Genomic DNA, 23872 nt, shown 5'->3' on the forward strand with positions numbered 1-23872 from the left:
TGTAAAAACATCAAACAATGTAAATGTGGGCCACTAGCGGCACTACACGTATACGTAGCTTGACTAGGTGGAGGCTGGATCCCGCGAAGCTCAGGATTTCCAGGTTTCCTCCGGCTCCCCGCAGTTAAGGGGATGGGTGGTGGTTCTTCAGGTGGGCGTTCGGCAAACAAACGGCTCAAGATGGAGTCCACATGGGTCAGGTCCGAATCCTCTTCCTCGGCTGGCGGCGGAGATACTGTTCCATAGTACTCGGCGGCGGTCGTATTTCGGATCGAAGTCCTTGGGCAGAACGGCGGGCGGAAGGCGGTCTCGCCTGGCGCCGGCTCCTGCGACAACTGTGAACGGGCGGCCTGCGCCTCCTCTGAGGGGGGGCCCGTTGGGACAGTTCTTCTCGGGGTGCTCGACGACTCTCTTGGTCGGCGCAGCGTGGCGGTATTCTATATTGCGGCAAGCTCTATGCTCTGGGACGGGGCGGCACTCTTGGGCGGCGGCAGCGAAAGCAAGGGGGCCAGGCCGGCTTCGATTCCCTTAGGAGGAAGGCTGTGGCGGGCACCAGGTCGCTCATTGGGTGGCGGCGGCGGCGCAATGAGGTGCGGCGAAGGGTCGCGGAGGTAGGAATCCGGTCCAGGGTTCCGTGTACGAAGGGAAGTGCCATGTCCGGGCACTTCTTTTGAAAGGCAGAACGGCGGGCGGCAGGCGATCGTGCCTGGCGCTGGCTCCTGCGACAACTGTGAACGGGCGGCCTGCGCCTCCTCTGAGGGGGCGCCCCTTGGGACAGTTCTTCTCGGGGTGCTCGACGACTCTCTTGGTCGGCGCAGCGTGGCGGTATTCTGGATTGCGGCAGACTCTACACTCGGGGACGGGGCGGCATTCTTGGGCGGCGGCGGCGAGAGCAAGGGGGCCAGGCCGGCTTCGATTCCCTTAGGAGGAAGACTGTGGCGGGCGCCAGGTTGCTCATTGGGTGGCGGCGGCGGCGGCGGCGCAATGAGGTGCGGCGAAGGGTCGCGGAGGTAGGAATCCGGTCCAGTATTCCGTGAATGAAGAGAAATACCGTGTCCGGGCGCTTTCTTTGAAGGGAGGCCCGTTGGGACATCGGTTATTTGGGGGGTGCTCGACGACACTCTTGGTCGGCGTAGCGTGGCGGTGTTCCGGATGGCGGAAAGCTCTATGCTCTGGGACGGAGCGGCATTCTTGGGCGGCGGCGGCGAGAGCAAGGGGGCCAGGCCGGCTTCGATTCCCTTAGGAGGAAGACTGTGGCGGGCGCCAGGTTGCTCATTGGGTGGCGGCGGCGGCGCAATGAGGTGCGGCGAAGGGTCGCGGAGGTAGGAATCCGGTCCAGTATTCCGTGAATGAAGAGAAATACCGTGTCCGGGCGCTTTCTTTGAAGGGAGGCCCGTTGGGACATCGGTTATTTGGGGGGTGCTCGACGACACTCTTGGTCGGCGCAGCGTGGCGGTATTCTGGATTGCGGCAGACTCTACACTCGGGGACGGGGCGCCATTCTTGGGCGGCGGCGGTGAGAGCAAGGGGGCCAGGCCGGCTTCGATTCCCTTAGGAGGAAGGCTGTGGCGGGCGCCAGGTTGCTCATTGGGCGGCGGCGGCGGCGCAATGAGGTGCGGCGAAGGGTCGCAGAGGTAGGATTCCGGTCCAGGATTCCGTGCACAAAGAGGGGTAGGAGACGTGGGGAGCGGATACTCGCTGGGGCTTTCGGTGTGGGATGTCAACCTGAGAGAAGTTGACGGCAGTTAGTTTCCCGAGGACGACACGGGATTCCGGGAGGAACTTGGGCCGGTCATTTCGTTTCAGTATGGGCCTCGATTTCCTCCTCGGGATGCACCGAAGTGATCGGCTGTAGGCACGGCGGCGACAGTCATCACGGCGGCCGCTGGGCGTCGTCGACATTGTGCTTCGATGCGGCAGGCCATGTCCAGAGCCTCGGTCAGCGAGCACGGATTGCTGCTGATGATAGGGACCTGGTATCCGGTCTCCCGGATCCCGTCGACACTTCCAAAATTCCCCAATGTGAGCATAGGTCGCACGCTGTAGGCGGCGCAGAGATTGGTGCTGCACCTGGCCCGGTACCCATCCCTCGATGAAACACCTGCCGTGCCTGTCCGGAGTCCACGTTCGATGCCTCGACTACGCGTGGGGTGCTCGCAGAATGTCGATCGTCCCCGGCTGACGGCATGCTACCACAACGGAGGGCCTGCTGGCTGCCGTTGCTTCCAGAACGGTCACCCAGCATAGTCCTCTAAAAAGTCGCCCACATTTGCTCAAACTTCTGCTCCAGTTTAAGGTGGAGCGACTGATCCAACGCGTCCACTTTCTGCTCCATTCGCCGGAACGAGCGGTCGACGGCTCGGTCCACGGCGTCCATCGCTGCGACTCCTTCTCGCAGCTCTCCCTGTTTACCACCTTCGGGTGAGGCCTGACGGCGGTGGCGAGCGGAATTCTTAGGCATTTTCATAGGTCAGGGTTTTCGCAAACCCTAGTGACCCCACACCTGGCACCAATGTAACGAATTTCCTCTGTCCTGGTTGTTGTTGGGCCACAGGCAGAGTTCATTACGGAAAGCCGAGCGGAACTTTTTATTAGGTGTGGCTGCCTAGAACCCGGTCTGACCCACTCACTCGTCCAAATCTACACTTGGCCCCATGTGGAAAGGTGGTTATTACATAGCTTTTCTTTATTGGTGATCAGAGACGCGTGCTTTTTCGGACACGTCCGTAAGAAGAAGAGAAGGAAATCGAGAGCACTTAGAGAGACCAGGCATCCTGGCTGTCAAAAGCTCTCATAATTGCGCCTATAAGGGATTTCGCGGTTTCTCGCATTGCCAACGGTTACAAATATCGCGGATTATTCTAATCTAGCGGTTTTCGTTACAATATGTTGTCTGGCTTATACAAGCTTCTTGCCTTCTGGTATACTTCAATTTGCCACTTTAACTTTTTGAGATTTCTAGCCTGATTTAACATTGATTTATTCGATCTAACATCTTGTATACCTTCTAGGAAGTACACTATTAGACTTTCATCTTCCAAACGTATAGGCTTAGCTATCTCCATTAGGGCATATAAAAACCCTCACCCTCAACCATCAACACAAAATGAGTTACCAATCATTGTTTTAAATTGTTAAATCATTGTTACGGGAGCTATATGATTTCATTTTCATTAAATTAAAACTGATATTCTAGAATAATATAAAACGGCTATATCTCAAATTTGATGAAAATCTGTTGAAAACTGGAAAAGTTTAAAATTTTAATTGTTTTATTTTCTCGATCGTTCCTATTGCAGCTATATGATATAGTAGCCTGATTTTCATATAACACATAATTGTAGAATAATAAAAAAAAGCTATATCTTAAATTTGATGATAATCTGTTGAAAACTGAAAGATATAGTTTCTAATTGTATTAATTTCTTAATCGTTCCTATCCGATTTCCTGATTTTCATAAAATTTTACTTAAAATTTTAGAATAATATGAAATGGCTTTAACTTAAGTTTACTAAAAATCTGTTGAAAACTAAAGGAGTTATAATTTTAATTGTATTAATTTCTCGATCGTTCCTATGGGAGCTATAGGATATAGTAGTAGCACAAAATTGATGAATAAAATATAATGGCTATATCTTAAGTTCTTCTGTTGAAAACTGAAAATGTTATATTTTTTTTTTTAATTTTCCGATCATTCCTATGGCAGCTATATTATGTAGTCGTCCGATCTGGCTCGTTCCGACATATATACGAGTGAGAGTATATAGAAGGCTTACTACAAAGTTTAACTCAACTTCAAAACTGAGAAACTAGTTTGCGTACAAATGGACAGACTGACAGAAGGACAGACGGACAAACGGACAGACGGACATGGGTAGATCGACTAGGCTGTTGATGCTGATCAAGAATATATATACTTTATATGGTCGGAGGTGCCTCCTTTACTACGTTGCAAACTTCTGACTCAAATTATAATACCCTGCAAAGGTATAAAAACATTGGTTACCGCAAGATGGCGCACCTTGTATAAACACACAGCTTAACTGGTGAGAAAATATTTAGTAGCTGCAAGCAACCGTCGGGTGGTCATAGTACTTTTGCACTTAGAAGTGCTGACCACTAAAGTTTAATGTTGGGACTTATTCTTTTGGATACTCTGTTGGTACATTATGATCTTTATATATACGCATCCCAAAATTTTGTAATCCTTTAAAGTTATGGAAAATCCAATAGCTTAACTTTTTCAGCATGCATTTGGAAATATTTGAATTGTTTATTAATAATCCAATATATTTACAGCGCATTATTGAATCGTACGTCGAAAAAAGGCAAGGCACAACATATGGACCACCAAATCAACGTTCCATGACCATTTTCATTGATGACATTAATATGCCAGTCATTAACGAATGGGGAGATCAAATAACCAACGAAATAGTGCGTCAAATGATAGAACAACATGGCTTTTATTCTTTGGAGCGCCCTGGTGACTTTTCAACAATAATGGATATTCAGTTATTGTCAGCCATGATTCATCCAGGAGGAGGAAGAAACGATATTCCTAACCGTTTAAAGCGACATTTGAGCATATTTAATTGCACTTTACCCAGTAATAATTCAATGGATCAAATTTTTAAGAGTATTGGGGCCGGATATTTTTGCCCGGGCCGATTTAATGACGAGGTTGTTGTTGTAGTCCCTCTTTTGGTACCATTAACTAGAATGTTTTGGCAAAATGTCAAATCCAAAATGTTACCAACACCAGCCAATTTTCATTACGTATTTAATTTGCGTGATCTTTCTCGAATCTGGGAAGGAATTCTTAAAGTGAAAGGTGAAGAATGTCAAACTGCACAGCAGGTCCTAAAATTATGGTGCCATGAATGCACCAGAGTTATAGCTGACCGTTTTACGGCTGAAAAGGACAAAATTTGGTTTTTGGCAAAAATGAGAAGTGATGCAGAGGCAAATTTATCAGATATTTTTGAGCACTATCCGGAAGACGCAACATATTGGGTAGACTTTTTGCGTGATGCGCCAGAAGGCCAAGAAGAAGAAGATGAAGATATGTCGTTTGAGCCCCCTAAAATATATGAAGAAATACCAAGGTAACTCAAAATATATATCAGATATAACATATATAATGTATATCAATTTTTGTTGGCCTTTTATGTTAAATACTACCAATGGCCAGTGATAAATAGTTGACATTACACAGGCCGACAAATTAAAAAAGAAATGCAAAACCAAGATCCAGAATATACTTTGTACTCGATTTCGACCTCAGAAAATCCCCTTTACGCCAGGTTCCAAAGGTGTGATAAGTTCCCTAAAAGTGTGATAAGTTCATTTTTTTTTCAAACGATCCGTTTTTTTTTTTTTGTTTGCCTGACCCGCTTGCCAACGCTGGACTCGAAAGCTCTTCCTCTACTTGTTTGCGAATTTACCGAGGAATTTTCCCCAAACTTTTCTTACTCAAACTTTTTTTTTTTAAGTTCTAAAGCAGTACTTTAAATGACATCTTATAAAATTCTTCGAGTCCAGCGTTGGCAAGCGGATCAGGCAAACACGTATATTTATGGTTAGATTCCCAAAACATAAGAGTTTCAACATATGATGTCTCATAATCTTGGTTCTAAAATTTGTCGGCCGGTGTTCATGAACCATTGCAAATATTTGCAAGTGAAAATATATATATATATATTTATTTTCATTTACAGTTTTGAATTTGTAAGAGCGAAAGTTATGATATTTATGGCCCAATTTAATGAATACATACGGGGATATCACATGGATCTAGTCTTTTTCACGGACGCATTAAAACACCTTATGATTGTTTCCAGGATTTTAAGTAATCCAAGAGGTAACGCCTTACTTGTTGGTGTGGGAGGCTCCGGAAAGCAAAGCTTGACTAGATTAGCTTCATTCATAGCTGGATACAAATTTTTTCAAATTACCCTCACACGCTCGTATAATACCGGAAATTTAAATGAAGATCTGAAATTATTATATCGAACAGCAGGACTCGATGGAGATGGGATGACTTTCATATTTACAGATAATGAAATCAAAGAGGAATCATTTTTAGAGTTTATTAATAACATTTTAAGTTCTGGTGAAATTGCCAATCTCTTTGCTAAAGATGAGCTGGACGAGATGTATTCCGAGCTTATACCAATAATGAAGAAACTTCAGCCTAGACGACCAGCTACACAAGACAATCTCTACGACTTTTTCATTTCACGCGCTCGCTACAATCTTCACATAGCTCTTTGTTTTTCTCCAGTTGGTGAAAAGTTTCGAATGCGGTCTCTAAGGTTTCCTGGCCTTATATCGGGATGTGTTATCGACTGGTTTCAAAAATGGCCGGAGGATGCGCGAATTGCAGTTTCCAGACATTATTTGTCTGAATTTCAACTAGTTTGCACGGATAAGGTAAAAGAACAAGTTATTGATATAATGAGCTGGATTCACGAGTCAGTTCAAGATTCATGTATAAGTTACTACGACAGATTTCGCCGAGTTACTTTTGTCACTCCAAAGTCACTAATATCTTTCCTCGAAAGTTATAAGTTATTATATAAAGACAAGCAGGACCATATTGTGATCATGTCAGAAAGAATGAGCTCTGGATTAGACAAGCTTGATGAGGCTGGAGCTTCAGTAGCAATTTTAAAAAAAGATTTAATTGAAATGAATAAAGTGATTGCTGTTGCAAGTGAAGAGGCGGAGGAAGTTTTAGCAACTGTTGAACTTTCGAAAGCTGCGGCGGAAATAGTAAAAATAGAGGTAGCAGAAAAAAAAGGACAGGCTGAAGTTCTTGTTAAAAATATTTCAGCAGTAAAACAAGTTGCTGAAGCAAAATTGGAAAAAGCTCTACCAGCTTTAGAAGAAGCAGAAGCTGCCTTAAAAACTATCAAAGCGGCTGATATTGCGACAGTAAGGAAACTAGGAAAACCTCCATACCTCATAACATTAATTATGGACTGCGTTTGTATATTATTTAGAAGAAAAATAAAACCCATTCGACCAGATACCGATAAAGCGTTTATACAGAATTCATGGGAAGAATCTTTAAAAGTCATGTCGGACACAAGTTTTTTAAGAAAAATTGTAGAATACCCAACCGATTTGATCAATGCAGAAATGGTCGATATGATGGTTCCATATTTTCAGTACCCGTAAGTAGTAACCAGGCAATTACTAAGTATGCATTCTACAGTGAACATATTTTCTTATTAACATTGACATACATAAATTGCATTATATGCGCATTTACAGTTACAGTTTTACCTTCACAGTTTTGCATTTTTCACAATATTTAACAATTGATTTTTATACCCTTGCAGGGTATTATAATTTCAGTCAGCAGTTTGCAGCGCAGTAAAGGAGGCACCTCCGACCATATAAAGTAAATATATTCTTGATCAGGATCAACAGCCGAGTCTATCTTGCCATGTCTGTCTGTCCGTTTCTACGCAAACTTGTCCCTCAGTTTTTAACCTATCTGAATGAAACTTTGTTATTACCCTGCAGTACCGCATGTCATCAACCCGTCATCAATGCGCCGACTGCGACTTTTATAGAGTCGACGCTCTGCCGGCTGCGCCTTCTATAAAGTCGACGCTCTGCCGACTACGACTTGTACGGATCCTACGCTCTTATGTATGTTGCCATGGTGATTGTCTCTCTCACTGCCTCACTCACTCTTCAAACGAGCGAGATGAGCCAAAAGCAAATAAGTTAATAATTAAAATCGAACCAACTGTTTCGCACCCTAGAAAATTAGCACCGCTCATCAGTGATGCCATATATTTGAAAAAAAAAAAGACAGATTGAGAAAAAACAAGAAAGGAAGCTAACTTCGGTACATCGAAGTTTATACACCCTTGCAGATAGAATTTCGATGACTAGGAATCCATACAATATAAAATATATATATTAATATTAAAAAACAATGAAGTAATAACTGCTTTCATTTCATTCACCTATACATATTATATTTTCAGTTTTACATTCACAGCTTTGCATTTTTGCTCCACATCTAACGATCTTTTTATATGGCACCTATGTGATATAGTCGTCGGATTTTCATAAAATTTTACACAAAATTTAAGACTGATATAAAATGGCTATATCTCAAATTTTATAAAAATCTGCTGAAAACTGAAAACGTTATAATTTTTAATTCTATTCATTTTTTGATCGTTCCTATGTCAGCTATGTGATATAGTAGTCCGGCTTTCTTATAACTTTACACAAAATTGTTGTTTGGGAACGAGACACCCTGTAATATTTGTTTTGTTTACTGGCTTTGTCCGCCGCTTATCAGCGGAATCAATTCGAGCTTCTCGCCGCTGCACTGGCTATAGAGCTTACCTAGTACTTTTCCATAACTTCATAACTGTAACTTGTTTACATCTTCGACTCAACTTATCGTATGATGTGCAAGCTTTTTTTTTATTCACATTTTTGCTCTCAATGCAATCAAACGCATCGCGGTCGTCGTAATCAAATCGGGTATTTAAAATTAACCAAAAAACATACAAAACAGGAACAGGAACAGAACTGGTGGATTCGTTTATAAACATTAAAAATCTGGTCCTTCGAGCCGGATTCGCCAGTAAAGCGTTACTTTTGGATATTTTATTTGATTATTGTTTTTTTTGTAAACGGCGATCTGGACATTTCTTATCTCGATCACGATGCGGAGTGTGATTCAACAACGGGGCTTCTGCAAAAGCCAAATTACTCGGGCATATAACAACGCAGTCAAATTTGTTGATGACATTCATTCAGTGCAAACTATAGAGGTTCGCCTGGCGCAACTGCAAGACAATTATATGCGGTTTGTGCGGCTCTCGGAGGAGCTGTATGCGTTTCAGTCGGAACCAGATTGGGAAAACCCCGACGCCGATTTTGATGCCTATGAGGAAAAACACTACGCTACACACGCCATTTTGAGAAACACTTTGGAGGAATTACGACGTGATCTCCCATCTCAAACCAGTATTTCGGCCACTGTCCAAGCAGCGGATGCGTCTCAAAGAAGCCAGGTGGATTTTCAGTTCGAGCGAATCAAACTCCCAACATTTTCCGGTAACTATGAGGACTGGAAACATTTTTCGGATATGTTTACTGGATCAATCGCTTGCAATCCGAGCCTGACGGATTGCCAACGATTTTATTATTTAAAATCGTACCTTTCCGGAGACGCGCTGACATTAGTTAAACATATTACGGTTACCAATGAAAACTATCGTGAAGCATGGGATCGCCTGGAACAGCGATATAACAAACAATCGCTAATTATCCGATCATTTCTAAACAGTTTTATGACGCTCCCCAGTACTGCAACCTCTAACATCAGTACAGTGCGTAAACTTGCCGATGGTGCAGATGAAGTTATTCGTGGCTTACGCGCTCTTAACTGCGAGGAACGGGATCCCTGGCTAATCTTCATATTATTGTCAAAGTTGGATTCGGAGTCCCGCCAAGCTTGGGCTCAGTGCCCAGACTCTGAGAAGAAAGGCGTGACGATAACTCAATTTTTGAAATTTCTCACCGCACGCTAAGACACCTTGGAGGCCTATCACTTAGTTCAACCAATCCAAGCTCGACGCGCAGCTACAACGCATCACGCAGATATGCATTCAAGACGAGACGAACCTAAGTGTACATCGTGCCAGCAGAATCATCAAATGTTTAAATGTCCGCAATTCATCGCCCTCGACATTGCATCTCGCCGGGAGTTCCTCAAGTCGAAGAAGCTCTGTTTCAATTGCCTCAGCCCCACTCACATGGTGGGAAACTGTACCTCAAAGCATACTTGTCGGATCTGTCGCCGCAAGCATCATACTTTTGTTCATGGCTCGTCCCAGCCAAGTCAAAATGTTAACTACGTTGCGCCAGCCAATGTGGACAGCCATGAGCGAACATCACAGCAGGAATCTACAATTGGCCATAATCAACCGCCTGTTCGAAGTCATCATTTAGCGAATGAACCTCCCATGGAAACCAATTTCACTCATCATACTCTGGAGAATATTCCTGCACACTCTTCGCACACTCTTCGCACCCTCTATTGCCAACCATCCTCGCAGACGTCGTCGACGCTTGGGGAAGCACTACAACTTGCAGGATGCTCCCGGACACTGGATCTACAATTACCTTGGCTTCGGAATCATTCGTTCAGCGAATAGGCGTGCGTCGAACGCACGCAAGGATTTCTGTTCTCGGTCTCGCCGCCAACAGCGCGGGCGTTACCCGAGGACGCGCACATATCAAGTTGCGCTCTCGCCATTCGGACCAAACTATCGAATTGGTCTCATTCATTCTCAGCTCGTTGACGTCATCACTTCCAGCCCAAGCTATTGACACCTCATCTTCTACGTGAAAGCACATTTGCAAGCTTCCTTTGGCAGACCCAACGTTCTGCACGCCAGGATCCATCGATGTCATCGTTGGATCAGATCAGCTGAGGTCTCTTTATACTGGAGAACGCAAATATTTTGGTAACGACTTTCCTATTGCTCTGAATACTGTTTTTGGTTGGATTATTGCAGGCTCGTACAATGCATGCGATGATCACCTGACTTCTGCCGTGACACACCACGCGGACTTAGTTACGATGGTTCGCTCATTCATGGAAATGGACAGTATACAGCCAAGCCAGGCTCTCCTGGACGCCAACGATCCCACCGAGCGACATTTTGCTGCCAAACATACGCGTTCTGAGAGCGGGGCTTACATGGTTCAGTACCCCTTCAAGGAGAAGGCACCGCCTATTAGCTCCACTTTGCTGCAGGCTATTAATCACTTCTTCTCGCTAGAACGCAAATTTCGTCGGTCTCCGGAATTTAAGCAGCAGTACGAAGCGTTCCTAGACGACTATTTAAAACGTGGACATATGGAACAAATAACATCAACTCAAGTGGACAAGTCCCCAGAAGGTTGCTTCTACCTACCGCACCACGCTGTTATCAAACTTGACAGTTTGACTACCAAATGCCGTGTAGTTTTCGATAGATCGGGAAAGGACAGCCGTGGACTATCACTTAATGATCGACTTTATGTTGGTCCTCCAATTCAACGCGATCTCCTTGGCGTTTGTTTACGTTTCCGTCAGCACCAATATGTTCTATGTGCAGATATCGAAAAGATGTTCCGAGGGATTCACGTATATAAGCCGCACACCAATTTTCAGCGCATTGTTTGGCGAAAGAATGAGAATGAGCCGCTACGTCATTTTCGTCTTTTGACGGTAACTTATGGATTGGCACCGTCCCCGTTTCTGGCCGTTCGAGTTCTAAAACAATTAGCTGACGATCACCGCCAAGAGTTCCCTGCAGCTGCCCATGCCCTCCAACACGATGCCTACGTGGATGATATCCCAACGGGATGCAACTCATTCGGGGAACTTATGAATCTAAAGAACGAGCTAATTGGACTTTTGGAAAAGGGGCAATTCAAACTCCGGAAATGGAGTTCCAATAGTTGGCGTCTTCTAAAATCATTGCCAGAAGAAGATAGGTATTTTGAGCCTATCCAGCTCCTTAACAAATCTGCTGCGGACTCACATGTAAAAGTTCTTGGTATCCAATGGAATCCCGGAAGGGACGTCATGTATCTCAATCTCAAGGAATGCGATACGACTATTTCACCTACAAAACGAGAGCTCTTGTCGCAACTATCGAGAATCTATGATCCGCTTGGACTTATAGCGCCGGTCACAGTTTTACTCAAGCTTATATTTCAAGAAAGCTGGACAAGTGTACTACACTGGGATGAGCTGGGACTTCATCCGTCAAAGCTTCTGGAGCACCGGCTGTGGTGGAAAGGTCCGTCTTGGTTGGCCGCACCGACTTCGGATTGGCCACCTTCCACAAGCAAGTTCAGCGTATCTTCAAATTTCTATGTCAACGCCGAAAAACGAGCTATAAAACCTACGACTCTGCATAACTTTCTTGATGAAAGTTTTAACGAGTTACTTATCCACAAATTCTCTACCTGGACGCGTCTAATAAGGGTATCTAGTTATTGTTATCGCTCTATTCAAACTCTTCGATCTCATCATCGGAATTCTTCATCATTCCTTACGTCCAAAGAGCTGCTGGAAGCACGACTACGACTCATTCGACATGTGCAACTGAAATTCTTTGCCAGAGAATATGCGCAGCTCGAGAATATACGCCAGCTTAATGCTAAATTGCATTTACTCCGGTTCTCCCCATATCTAGATGAAAATGGGATAATGCGAGTCGGTGGAAGAATCGAGCAGTCTACATTAAACTACAATGCTAAACACCCAATCCTAATACCAAAGGAGACACCACTAGCTGGACTACTTGTTCGACATTTTCATATCTCCAATCTGCACACGGGAGTTGATGCAACGTTTACGAATCTTCGTCAGCAGTACTGTATTCTGGGTGCTCGAAATCTCGTCAGAAGGGCTGTTTTCCTTTGTAAGCGCTGCTTCCTACAACGCAAAGGCACCAGTCAACAGATCATGGGAGAACTACCAATACCTAGAGTGCAAGCTAGTCACTGTTTCCAACATACAGGGCTAGACTATGCTGGGCCAATCGCAATCAAGGAATCCAAGGGACGAACTCCACGGATCGGAAAAGCATGGTTCGCTATTTTTGTGTGCCTCACTACAAAGGCTCTCCACATCGAGCTTGTCAGTGATCTGACAACAAAGGCCTTCATCGCCGCCTTTCAACGATTCATTGCCCGCCGAGCGAGGCCCACTGACCTTTATTCGGACAACGGAACCACATTTCATGGCGGCAGGCAAACCCTAGACGACATGAGACGCCTGGCCATCGAGCAAGCAAAGGATGGAGAATTAGCTGGGTTTTTCGCCAATGAAGGCATTTCTTGGCACTTTATACCTCCTTCTGCTCCCCATTTCGGAGGGATGTGGGAAGCCGGAGTCCGCTCCATCAAACTTCATATGCGACGGATTCTTGGATCGAAGGCCCTAACCTTCAAGGAACTATCAACTGTACTGACTCAAATTGAAGCCATTCTGAATTCCCGCCCACTGTCTCCCAATGGGGATACTCCGTTGGATCCGCTGACGCCGGCTCATTTTTTGACTGGAGCTCCATAAACAGCGCTACCTGAACCTTGTCGTCTAGATACGCAAATTAATCGATTGGAAAGGTGGAATCAGCTACAAGCCATGGTCCAAGGTTTTTGGAAACGCTGGCATATGGAATACCTGACATCGCTTCACGAACGTACAAAATGGCATCTAGAAACTGAGAATTTAAAGATCGACACACTGGTAGTCCTCAAGGAACCTAATCTACCACCCTCTAAATGGATCCTTGGACGTATCACGGAGGTGTACCCAGGATTGGATGACAAGGTCCGGGTCGTAACGGTTAAAACTGCCCACGGATCATTAAAACGCCCAATTTCCAAGATTGCTGTCCTGCCTCTGTGCTGAACGACCGTTCAGGGGGGCCGGTATGTTTGGGAACGAGACACCCTGTAATATTTGTTTTGTTTACTGGCTTTGTCCGCCGCTTATCAGCGGAATCAATTCGAGCTTCTCGCCGCTGCACTGGCTATAGAGCTTACCTAGTACTTTTCCATAACTTCATAACTGTAACTTGTTTACATCTTCGACTCAACTTATCGTATGATGTGCAAGCTTTTTTTTTATTCACATTTTTGCTCGCAATGCAATCAAACGCATCGCGGTCGTAATCAAATCGGGTATTTAAAATTAACCAAAAAACATATAAAACAGGAACACTGGTGGATTCGTTTATAAACAATTGTAGATTAAAATAAAATGGCTATATCTCATATTTGATGAAAATCTGTTGAAAACTGAAAATGTTATACTTTTTAATTGAATTAATTTCTCGATCGTTCCTATAGGAGCTATATGATATAGTCGTCCAATTTTCATAAAATTGTACACAAAATTTTAGAACAATATGAAATGGCTATATCTTAAATTTGATTAAATTCTGTTGAAAACTAAAAATGTTATCGCCACCGCGATTGTCAGTCTTCCGACAACAGCCACCGCCATTCTCATTCCTCTCAAATTTCTCGATCGTTCCTATAGGAGCTATATGATATATTAGTCTGATTTTCATAAAATTTTACACAAAATTGTAGAATTATATGAAACGGCTATATCTCAAATTTGATGAAAATCTGTTGAAAACTAAAAATGCTATACTTTTTAATTGAATTAATTTCTCGATCGTTCCTATGGGAGCTATATGATATAGTCGTCCAATTTTCATAAAATTTTACACAAAGTTGTAGAATAATATGAAATGGCTATATCTCATCATCGTTTTCCTGTTTATTTTTCACCTTCTTGCTCCTCTCCTGCGCCGCCGGGCTAGTGACCGTCTTCTTCTAAAGTGTCGAGTTCGGGGTTTCGATCACTGTATTGCCAGGTACGTATTCATTGGCTTTTTTTGTTTCCTTTGACCTCGCCCTTTGTAGAATAATATGAAACGGCTATATCTCAAATTTGATGAAAATCTGTTGAAAATTAAAAATGTTATACTTTTTAATTGAATTAATTTCTCGATCGTTCCTATAGGAGTATATGATATAGTCGTCCAATTTTCATAAAATTTTAGAAAAAATTGTAGAATAATATGAAATGGCTATATGTCAAATTTGATTAAATTATGTTGAAAACTAAAAATGTTATAATTTTTTTTGTAAAAATTTTCCGATCCTTCCTATGGCAGCTATATGATATAGTCGTCCGATCCGGCCCGTTCCGACATATATACGAGTGAGAGTATATAGAAGCACTAAGCAAGAAACACATAGAGGTGTCAAACAGTACCAAAAAGTACTATCACAAAAACGGCTGAGCCTGGAACCCCAGAGCACCCGAACGATATGTCTAGAACCCCAGAGTGCCTTCGGCTTTTTCGAGTTCGAAGCAGTCGTTCGAAACCGAGCACAACAAGAATTCACTTTTCAGTGGCAGATCGACCGTGGAAGGATGAGCGGGGGTGCGTTTCTTTGCGCTGTGCTCTCGTTTCTGTGTATATGTGTATATGTGTACAAGCGCTCACACGTTTGTATGCGTGTGCAAATTTCTGTTCGCAGAGTCTTTTTTAAAGATTTTAGGCGGCCACAGCCAGTGGGCCGAAGCGGCGGCTCACTTGCTTATGACGTCACAGCAATACTTAGCCAGCGCTTGCATTGGGGGACAAATTATTTAAGTTATCTAACTATAATTACCAATTATTTTAATTTAATTTTTTTCGTCTGACAATATGTTTCCCAAAAGTCATTTTGTTGATGAATCATCGAAGAATTTGTTGAGGAATTGTTGATGAATGATCGATGAATTGTTGATGAATGATCGATGAATTGTTAAATATTGGAATTAAACGAAGTATTTTTATTTTTTGCATTACTTATAAAAATAATATAACTAAAAATAAAGAAAAAAAGAACAATATAAAGGGACTCAGGCACTTTAAAAATGTAAACAAACTAAAATCAAAACAAACAAACACATCGATATGCACATGTATGTATACATCAGCTGTTTTTGCTGCCGTTCTCGTCCCCCTCTCTACCACACAAGCGGTCTTCAGCCAAAATATAAAATTTTAATTTTTCGTCGTTGGGCATGCGAACAGAAGCACACACATATTCACGCACACATGCGCACTTTTTTGTTCTGTGTTTACTCATACATGCAAACGCATTCTATTTTTAGATATTTACGCTCTCAACTTTGTGAGAGCAGGGAGAGCGCCATTGTCGTTTGAATCAAAAAATTAGCCTCATATTGCAAAACGAATGTATGGCCGTGAGGCATCTTATAAGTTATTAAGTCTTTGATCATACCAACATTTAAATTTTGCAAGTTTTCTGTGATGATAAGGGGGTGCATATCATCCAAAGGAGTTGGTGAGCTGCGGATTTTTAATGATATAATGACGAAGGAGTTTTATTTGGACATCCTTAAAAAGGAATTGAACAGAAGCGCGGAGAAATTTGGTCTGCATGACGTAACTTGTCCAAAAAAGAAATAAATATTAACTGCACCAGGAAAACGAACTCCAGCTCAAATCGCAGCTGTGCAGGACCTGGCTCCTGTTAATTGCAAAAAAGTCATTGACACTCGGAAAGCCCAGATATAAATATACAGTTTGTCAAGTAATTCTTTGCAAAACGAAAAATCCCTCACAATTTTGGGTTTAAACTGAAAATTTATTGACAAATACAAGAATTTTTAAAAATTTTCTTTTATAATATTATTAGGATAACTTTAATCTATAAATATAAAAAACAAAACTTAAATATTTTAACTTAAAACATAGTAAAAAATAACAAAAACAAAAACATTGCAATTCGTATGCTGTCAATTAATTCTTTGCAATTTGCAAAGACGTTATAGTTAACCAAGGATAACTTAAAAATTATAATAGCTGCGGCGTTAATATTTTATATGGAGTCCATTTGCATCAATTACAGCATGGAGGCGTCGCGACATTGGCATTATTAGCCCTTTCAAGTCGTAATATTCTGGAATTTTCTCCCATTTCTCCTCTATTACTTTAATTAAACCCTTTTTATTTGTTGGAGTCCGTTTAGTCACTTTCTTTTCCAAAAAATCCCAAAAATTTTCTATTTATATTTATATCTGGGCTTTCCGCAGGAGTGTCAATGACTTTTTTGCAATTAACAGGAGCCAGGTCCTGCACAGCTGCGATTTGAACTGGAGTTTGTTTTCCTGGTGCAGTTAATATTTATTTCTTTTTGGACAAGTTACGTCATGCAGACCAAATTTCTCCGCGCTTCTGGTCAATTCCTTTTTAAGGATGTCCAAATAAAACTCCTTCGTCATTATATCATTAAAAATCCGCAGCTCACCAACTCCTTTGGATGATATGCACCCCCTTATCATCACAGAAAACTTGCCAAGTTTGAATGTTGGTATGATATTCTTCGGCTGGACACCTGTGTTTGGTTTCCTCCAAACTTTATTGGGTCATCCATGAGTGTATAGCATTATTTTACTCTCGTCACAAAAAAAAACTTCATCCCCATACTCAGGAGGCTGGTTAACGTGGCCGATAGAGAAATTAAACCGCCATTCAATATTTATAGCTGAAAGCATTGGTTTCTTCCTGGCAATGTGTGAGGAGTATTTGTGGAGATTCAGGACTTTCCTCACAGTCTCATGGCAACCTGTTTTTCTGCAATCATTTTATAAGTCCAAAGCCAACTTTCTGAGGGTTGTTGGCGGGTTTTTATCAATTTGTTTCGAAATTTTATAATGGTCGCGTTTGGAGAGCTTTTGGTAATCTGCCTGTAGAATTGTACAGGTCAAGTCTATTTTTCTTTTTAGGCCGTTTAATTATTTTATACATTGTTCCTAACTTAATATCAAAAATTTTTGAATGTTCCGACGCCGATTACCCTTTATAATGGTTAAAGTAAACCAATTCTATGTTATTATCGTCAATTCGTTTGCCGAGCATGATTAAAATTCTGGACTCGATCAAACACGAACTTTTTCCAACGAAATTTTTCAAGAATATAAAAGTAAAGACCACTAAGAAGTGGCAAGCGTTAATTTTCCTCAGAATTTGCTTTGCGTTGCTTAATTCTAGGAACCTCTTCAACTCCTGTTTGCATTTTGCAAAGAATTAATTGACAGCATACGAATTGCAATGTTTTTGTTATTGCTATTTTTACTATGTTTTAAGATAAAATATTTAAGTTTTGTTTTTTATATTTATAGATTAAAGTTATCCTAATAATCTTATAAAAAAAAATTTTTTTTAATTCTTGTATTTGTCAATAAATTTTCAGTTTAAACCCAAAATTATGAGGGATTTTTCGTTTTGCAAAGAATTACTTGACATTGTATTTACACTTAGCTATTTACATATAGTACATACATTAAAATATAATCTTAACAATAAAATTTTGGTCTTACACATTTTTCTATTTCCCAGCTTGTGCGTTTCGGTTGAGTTTTGCCTTTGTTTCGGAGATCTTGTTGTTGAAAGGAATTTTGGTACTGAAGGGAAGCAAGTGCGTATGTGTGTGTATATGTGTGCGCATATTTTAAATTGTATTGTCTTTGGTTAGGGTCCAATGTCTCAAAAAAGATGATGCAATTATGCACCATCACCAGAGCTGTCGACCGATTTTTTTCTTGCGCTCTCGTTGCGAGCATGATACAATTATACAAGGTAGTCTCGTCGGCTGCCTAACCGTTCGGCTTATTTTCAGTGCGTTCGTGTTTGTCAAACAGAATTGTTGTGTGCGGACGATTTTTTTGTTACTTTTAACCCTTGTGTGCGATGTCGTTCTGCTAAGAACATAAACATTAATTTAGATATAAAAAAATTTTAATTTAAGATTCGGATATATTTTAAAATTAAGAATTTAAACAAAAAAATAGCTTTACAAAAACAAAAACAAAGATTAATGTCAAATTCCAAACTATTAAAAATTAAGTTATAAAACACTTCAACTCCTTTTACTATGTATGAACAATTTAACCCCCATGGACCATCTAAGGGCTAAACTAAAAGCTCTTTTGTCGTTTCACTCGCACTTACTACGCAGACTCCTCTCACTCGCACTTGTTGTGAGTAATGAATAGGGGAGTGCTTTTGCCGACGAGACTACCTTGTATAATTCTACCATGGTTGCGAGCACAACCGAAAAAGTTCATACTCTCTCGCTCTCGCTCTGAGCAAGAGACTCTTGCTGTATTCTTTTATGTTTTCTGTTGAACGTTTTTCGTTGAGCTCTTTGTGTGTCGCTCTTTCAATGAGCATTGCGAGCGCGAGCGAGCTGATTTAAGCACTCTTATTTCGGTTGCACTCTGAGTTTTTTCGAAGTGTCAGGAAAAAACACTTATTTGCAGACAACGAGAAACAGTCGACAGTTATTTGCGAGCTCTGACCATCACGGATGTAGGCATACATATACATATACATATGAATGTTTATGTACATGCTTGTTTTTTGACTACTTATTGCAAATAATATAGTTAATATTGAGTTACTTACATTACGCCCGAGTTTTTTAAGGTTATAAAACTCCACGGCCACAGCAGCAAGCTCCGTTGGAATTTCCCCTCGAAATAAACAATAATAATAAACTTACCTTCAAAAATGTTGAACATCATATCCCTGTTCAATTTTTTTTTTAATTTGCTCCATGGGTGCACTTTTTAGTTATACGCGACTTGACTCTTTGATCTTTTCAAAACGCACTAAAAACCCGAAGCTAATCCTTACCCCTAACACGATCTGAAATCCCGAAGTCCTCCCGAAGTTTTTTTTAAAAAGAATACCGAAAACACTTTCCCAAGCCTGTGAAACAGAGGCATTTTCCAGTTTCGCCAGCTGTGGAAAAGTTGCTTTACGAAGAAGTCCACCGTATGATTCAGCTTGGCGTAATTAAGGAATCGGACAGTCCTTGGTCTTCGCCCGTTGTTTTGGTGCAAAAGCCAGGAAAAGTAGGACTCTGCCTCGATAGCAGAAAGGTAAACGCCGTAACTAAGAAAGATGCGTACCCTTTGCCACAAATTGATGCCATATTAAGTCTTCTTCCCAAAGCCAATTTTATTTCAAGTCTGGATCTTAAGGACGCCATTGGCAAATCCCATTAGATCCGCAGTCACGCGATAAAACCGGGTTCACGATTCCTGGCAAGCCGTTATATTAGTATAAGGTGATGCCTTTCGGTTTAACGAATGCTTCGCAGACAATGACTAGGTTGATGGATATGGTGATGCCCGCAGAACTCAGAAATGAAGTCTTTGTGTATCTACATGATCTCAGATAGTTTTGAGGGTCATTTAAAGGTTTTGGAAATAGTTTTCAGTCTTATAAGGCCCGCTGGGTTAACTTTGAATGTGGAGTAGAGCAAATTTTGCATAAAAAGCGTTAAATATTTGGGCCATATTGTGGGCAAGGGAGTAGTTCGAGCAGACCCCGAAAAAATATCGGCAATAACGGATTTTCCACTGCCACGATCTTTGAAGGCATTAAGAAGATTTCTCTGAATGGTCGGGTGGTACCGGAAATTCATTAGCAATTTTGCAGCAGTATCAACAAGCAAGGAGATGCTTTGTTCTGCTCCAGTGCTTCGTAGTCCGGATTTTAGTAAGCCATTTTACATTCATTGCGATCCTAGCAACTCCGGAGTAGGAGGGTTTTTGGTTCAAAAAGCTGAGAGTGGTGAAGAATGCCCGATAGCATTTGTTTCAATGAAGTTAAACAAGGCTCAAAAGTCGTACACGGTTAGTGAAAAAGAGTGTTTGGCGGCAATTATTTGCATAAAACGATTTTGAGCTTATGTGGAGGGCCATGACTTCACAGTCACGGATCATGCGTCCCTCAAATGGCTGATGTCCCAAACGGTTTTAAACTCCAGGCTTGCTCGGTAGACGTTGAAACTTCAAGGGTTACCTTTTAAAATTGAGCATTGAAGTGGTAAGCTGAACGAGTCCCTGACGCGTTATTCCGAGTCAATTAGTGGATTATTAGATGATTTGCAATCTGCACATTTTCGTGATCCTGGCTATGTAAAGTTGATCGAAAAAGTTAAGGCTAACGCTAGCAGTTTGCCAGATTTAAAAGTAGCGGTCGGATTTCTCTATAGGAAGACAGATCATTAACAGGGGATACTATGCATGACTGTTTTTGTTGGAAACTATGGATTCCGGCGGGCTTGGTGCCCGAAGTTCTTAAAAAGGCTCATGATGATCCTTTAGCGTCACATGGAGGTGTCCATAAAACTCTAGAGAGACTAAGGAGGTATTATTATTGGCCAAGACTGGTGAAGGATGTGAAGGAATATATTCAGGCGTGCGACATCTGTAAGATGACCAAGGCTCCCAATAGCACTTTAAGACCACCTATGGGAGAAGCACCAGAGTCCGCGAGGCCTTTCCAAAAACTTTACGTGGATTTTTTGGGCCCGTATCCTAGGTCAAATCTGGTGGAAATCTGGCCATATTTATCGTGCTAGATCACTACAGCAAGTTCGTTTTTCTAAAGGCGGTGAAGAAATCGACAGCGGGCGTGGTTGTGAAATATATGCAGGATGATTTATTCCATACTTTTGGGGTCCCAGAGACCATTGCACTATGGGGCATTTGACTCGTTTCGTTGGCTTTAATTGATTTTTTACAAGTATTAAAAATAACGATATTTTAATGCAAACACATTTTAAATACATCAAAATGTTATGTTACATACCAGAAATGTTAACTCAAAATGGCACTGTTAAAGTAGCAGCTGTTAAAGTCAGCTGTTGTAAACAAGAACCACGCGGCTTGTTTAAGCTTAATTTTGAAGTGCATTTTCGAATTGTTATAAAACGAGAAAAAAAAAGAAAATAACTAAAATTTGAAATGAATAATATAAATACAGGTTTGTTTTATGTGTTTTTACTAATTCGTTGTTTTATTTGTGCGTGTCTTTCTAACAATTTGTATATTTAACATGTAGTGTCAACAGCTGACTTTTGGAAAAAAAGTTCAACTTTGATAAGATTTTTAATCAACTGTTGAAGTTTGTTGAGTAAGTGTCTATATCCATGTCGTAGATTTATCATTTCCTAATTCAGAGCATCCAATCTTAATTTCCACTTTTCTCTACCCTTTACGTAATTTCATTTTTAAGGAAGCAACCTCTTATTTAAAAATGTTGACTTGTTCGAAGTGTGGCGAAAGGAAAGGTGCCGCCGTGACAAAAATGATGCCGTTTTTAATTTTATATGTCGCCATGTTGATTCGAGTACTCTGGCTTTAAATAAAAGCTATTTTAAAGAAAAATCAAGAATGTTTTGCACAAACTTGTTTGTCATGTGGCAAAAATGTAAGGCAAACATTAAATATTTTTCAACTCGAAATTCAAAATGGCTTCAAGACAATTTAAGCATCTCTTTAAATAAAGAAGATGGTAACAGAAAACTAAATAGACCCGGACGTCCAAAAATATCATTTAACTTTAAAGGGAAAAGAGCGCAGAGAAAGCAAGCAGCTGATCTTTCCAAGGCGTATAAACACAATGCACGTTTGCTAGTTCAAGCTGCCAGTATAGCTGCCCGTAAGCGCGGGCTCCTCGATATTGCTGCCGTTCTAAAGTTGCTAGCGCTCAACCCTGCTAAAGCCAAGAGCATCAGGAAGCTATTGAAGACACCGATTACGAAACCTTTGCGTTCTTCCCCAGAAGAAGCCCTGGCTTTGATTTTGGACCAAGGCTTAACTAAAAATCAGTATTGCGCATTGCGAGAGGACGCTAAGTGCAGAAGGGCGGATATCTATCCAAGATATAAAGAAGTGGCGGAGAAAAAAAAGGATTGCCGGCCACCAAATATTGAAGTTAGTGACACAGTAGCTAAAACTTCACTTCAGGACCCATTAAATCACACAGCTATTCGGATTGTGGCCTTACAGGAAGCAAGCATTGCAATGGCAATGAAAAATCAACAAACTGACTTCTTATCAGACGAATTAATATTAAGTTATGGCTTTGACGGAAGTACGGGACAGGCCAATTATAACCAGGCATACACTGATAATCACTCACATGATACAGATTCAAGTCTATTTGCTACAACAGTTATGCCTTTACGCCTTATTGATAGCTCGGCAAACATTTTATGGAACAATCGCACTCCTCAGAGTATACGATTCTGTCGTCCATTAAAACTGGAATTCCTTAAGGAAACAAAGGAAGTTATTATAAGAGAAAGCATGAATATAAGAAAAGAAATTGACAACTTGATGTCTTGCAAAGTACTACTCAACGAGAGGCAATGCATATATGTTCAATTTAGTCTTTACTTAACCGTTATCGATGGCAAAGTGCTTAATGCTTTAACAGGAGCAAAATCATTTCAAGCTTGTCCTATTTGCAGTGCGACACCCAAAGATTTTCTGGGTAACAAGAACTTTAAGTGCCTCAAATTTCTTCCTATTTTAGATAACTTAAAACATGGAGTCAGCCCACTACATTGCCGGATCAGATTTTTTGAATTTTTGCTGCATGCCGGATATAAAACAGGTATACAAAAGTGGAGAATTTCAAACCCGGTCGAAAAAAGTCTTGTCTCCGAGAGAAAAGAAAGTATTCAACGTATGTTTTGGGAAAAACTTTCATTAAAAGTTGACCAGCCAAAACAATCAGGATTTGGGAACACAAACGTGGGAAATACCGCCCGACGAGCATTCAATAGCTATAAAATATTTTCTGAAATAATTGGCATTGATGAAGAGCTCATATTTAACATGAGGACAATATTAATATGCCTGTCATGTCAACTGCCCATAAACCTGGAAAAATATGAAAAATTGTGTCAAAAGACGGGAGAATTAATTATAGACAAATATCCTTGGCTTGCAATGACAGCGACAGTTCATAAAATTTTGGTGCACTCAACAGAAATACTGCAAAATACAGTACTTCCAGTCGGTTATTTTGGTGAAGAGGCGGCTGAATCGCGAAATAAAATTTATAAATCAGACAGACTACACCATGCAAGGAAGAATAGCCGGTTATGCAACTTCACTGACGTGTTCCATAGAGCATTGGATACGTCAGACCCCATAATTTCGTCAGTAAACTTAAAGAGGCGCATACGAAAACATAGGCGCATTTCTCTTCCAACTGAAGTCATAGAACTGCTATCCTGCGAATTTGACGAATTGGATGAATCTTTGGATGATTGCATTGATGAATTAGATGAAACTTTGATTGATTGTTATGTAGACGAAGAAATCAATGATTTTTTGTTCAATATAGAACTTGATAATGAGGAAAATATTGAGTAATATATACATATATATACATATTTATACGTTATTATTAAAAT

At 41.2% G+C, this 23872-nt stretch overlaps 1 protein-coding gene across 1 annotated transcript in view; it reads left to right on the forward strand.

Moving 5' to 3' along the window:
* kl-3 (dynein heavy chain 8, axonemal kl-3) overlaps nt 1-23872 on the forward strand; it is a 68525-nt gene that overhangs the window by 25488 nt on the left and 19165 nt on the right. Inside the window, exons 2-3 of the mRNA XM_086829172.1 lie at nt 4301-5109; nt 5722-7182. Coding sequence (XP_086685298.1) covers nt 4301-5109; nt 5722-7182 — 2270 coding nt within the window. The remainder of the gene's footprint in view (nt 1-4300; nt 5110-5721; nt 7183-23872) is intronic.

Source organism: Drosophila serrata, unplaced genomic scaffold (genome assembly GCF_035046125.1).
Source record: "Drosophila serrata isolate PLE 108 unplaced genomic scaffold, ASM3504612v1 contig_187, whole genome shotgun sequence".
In the NCBI taxonomy this organism is placed as follows: domain Eukaryota; kingdom Metazoa; phylum Arthropoda; class Insecta; order Diptera; family Drosophilidae; genus Drosophila; species Drosophila serrata.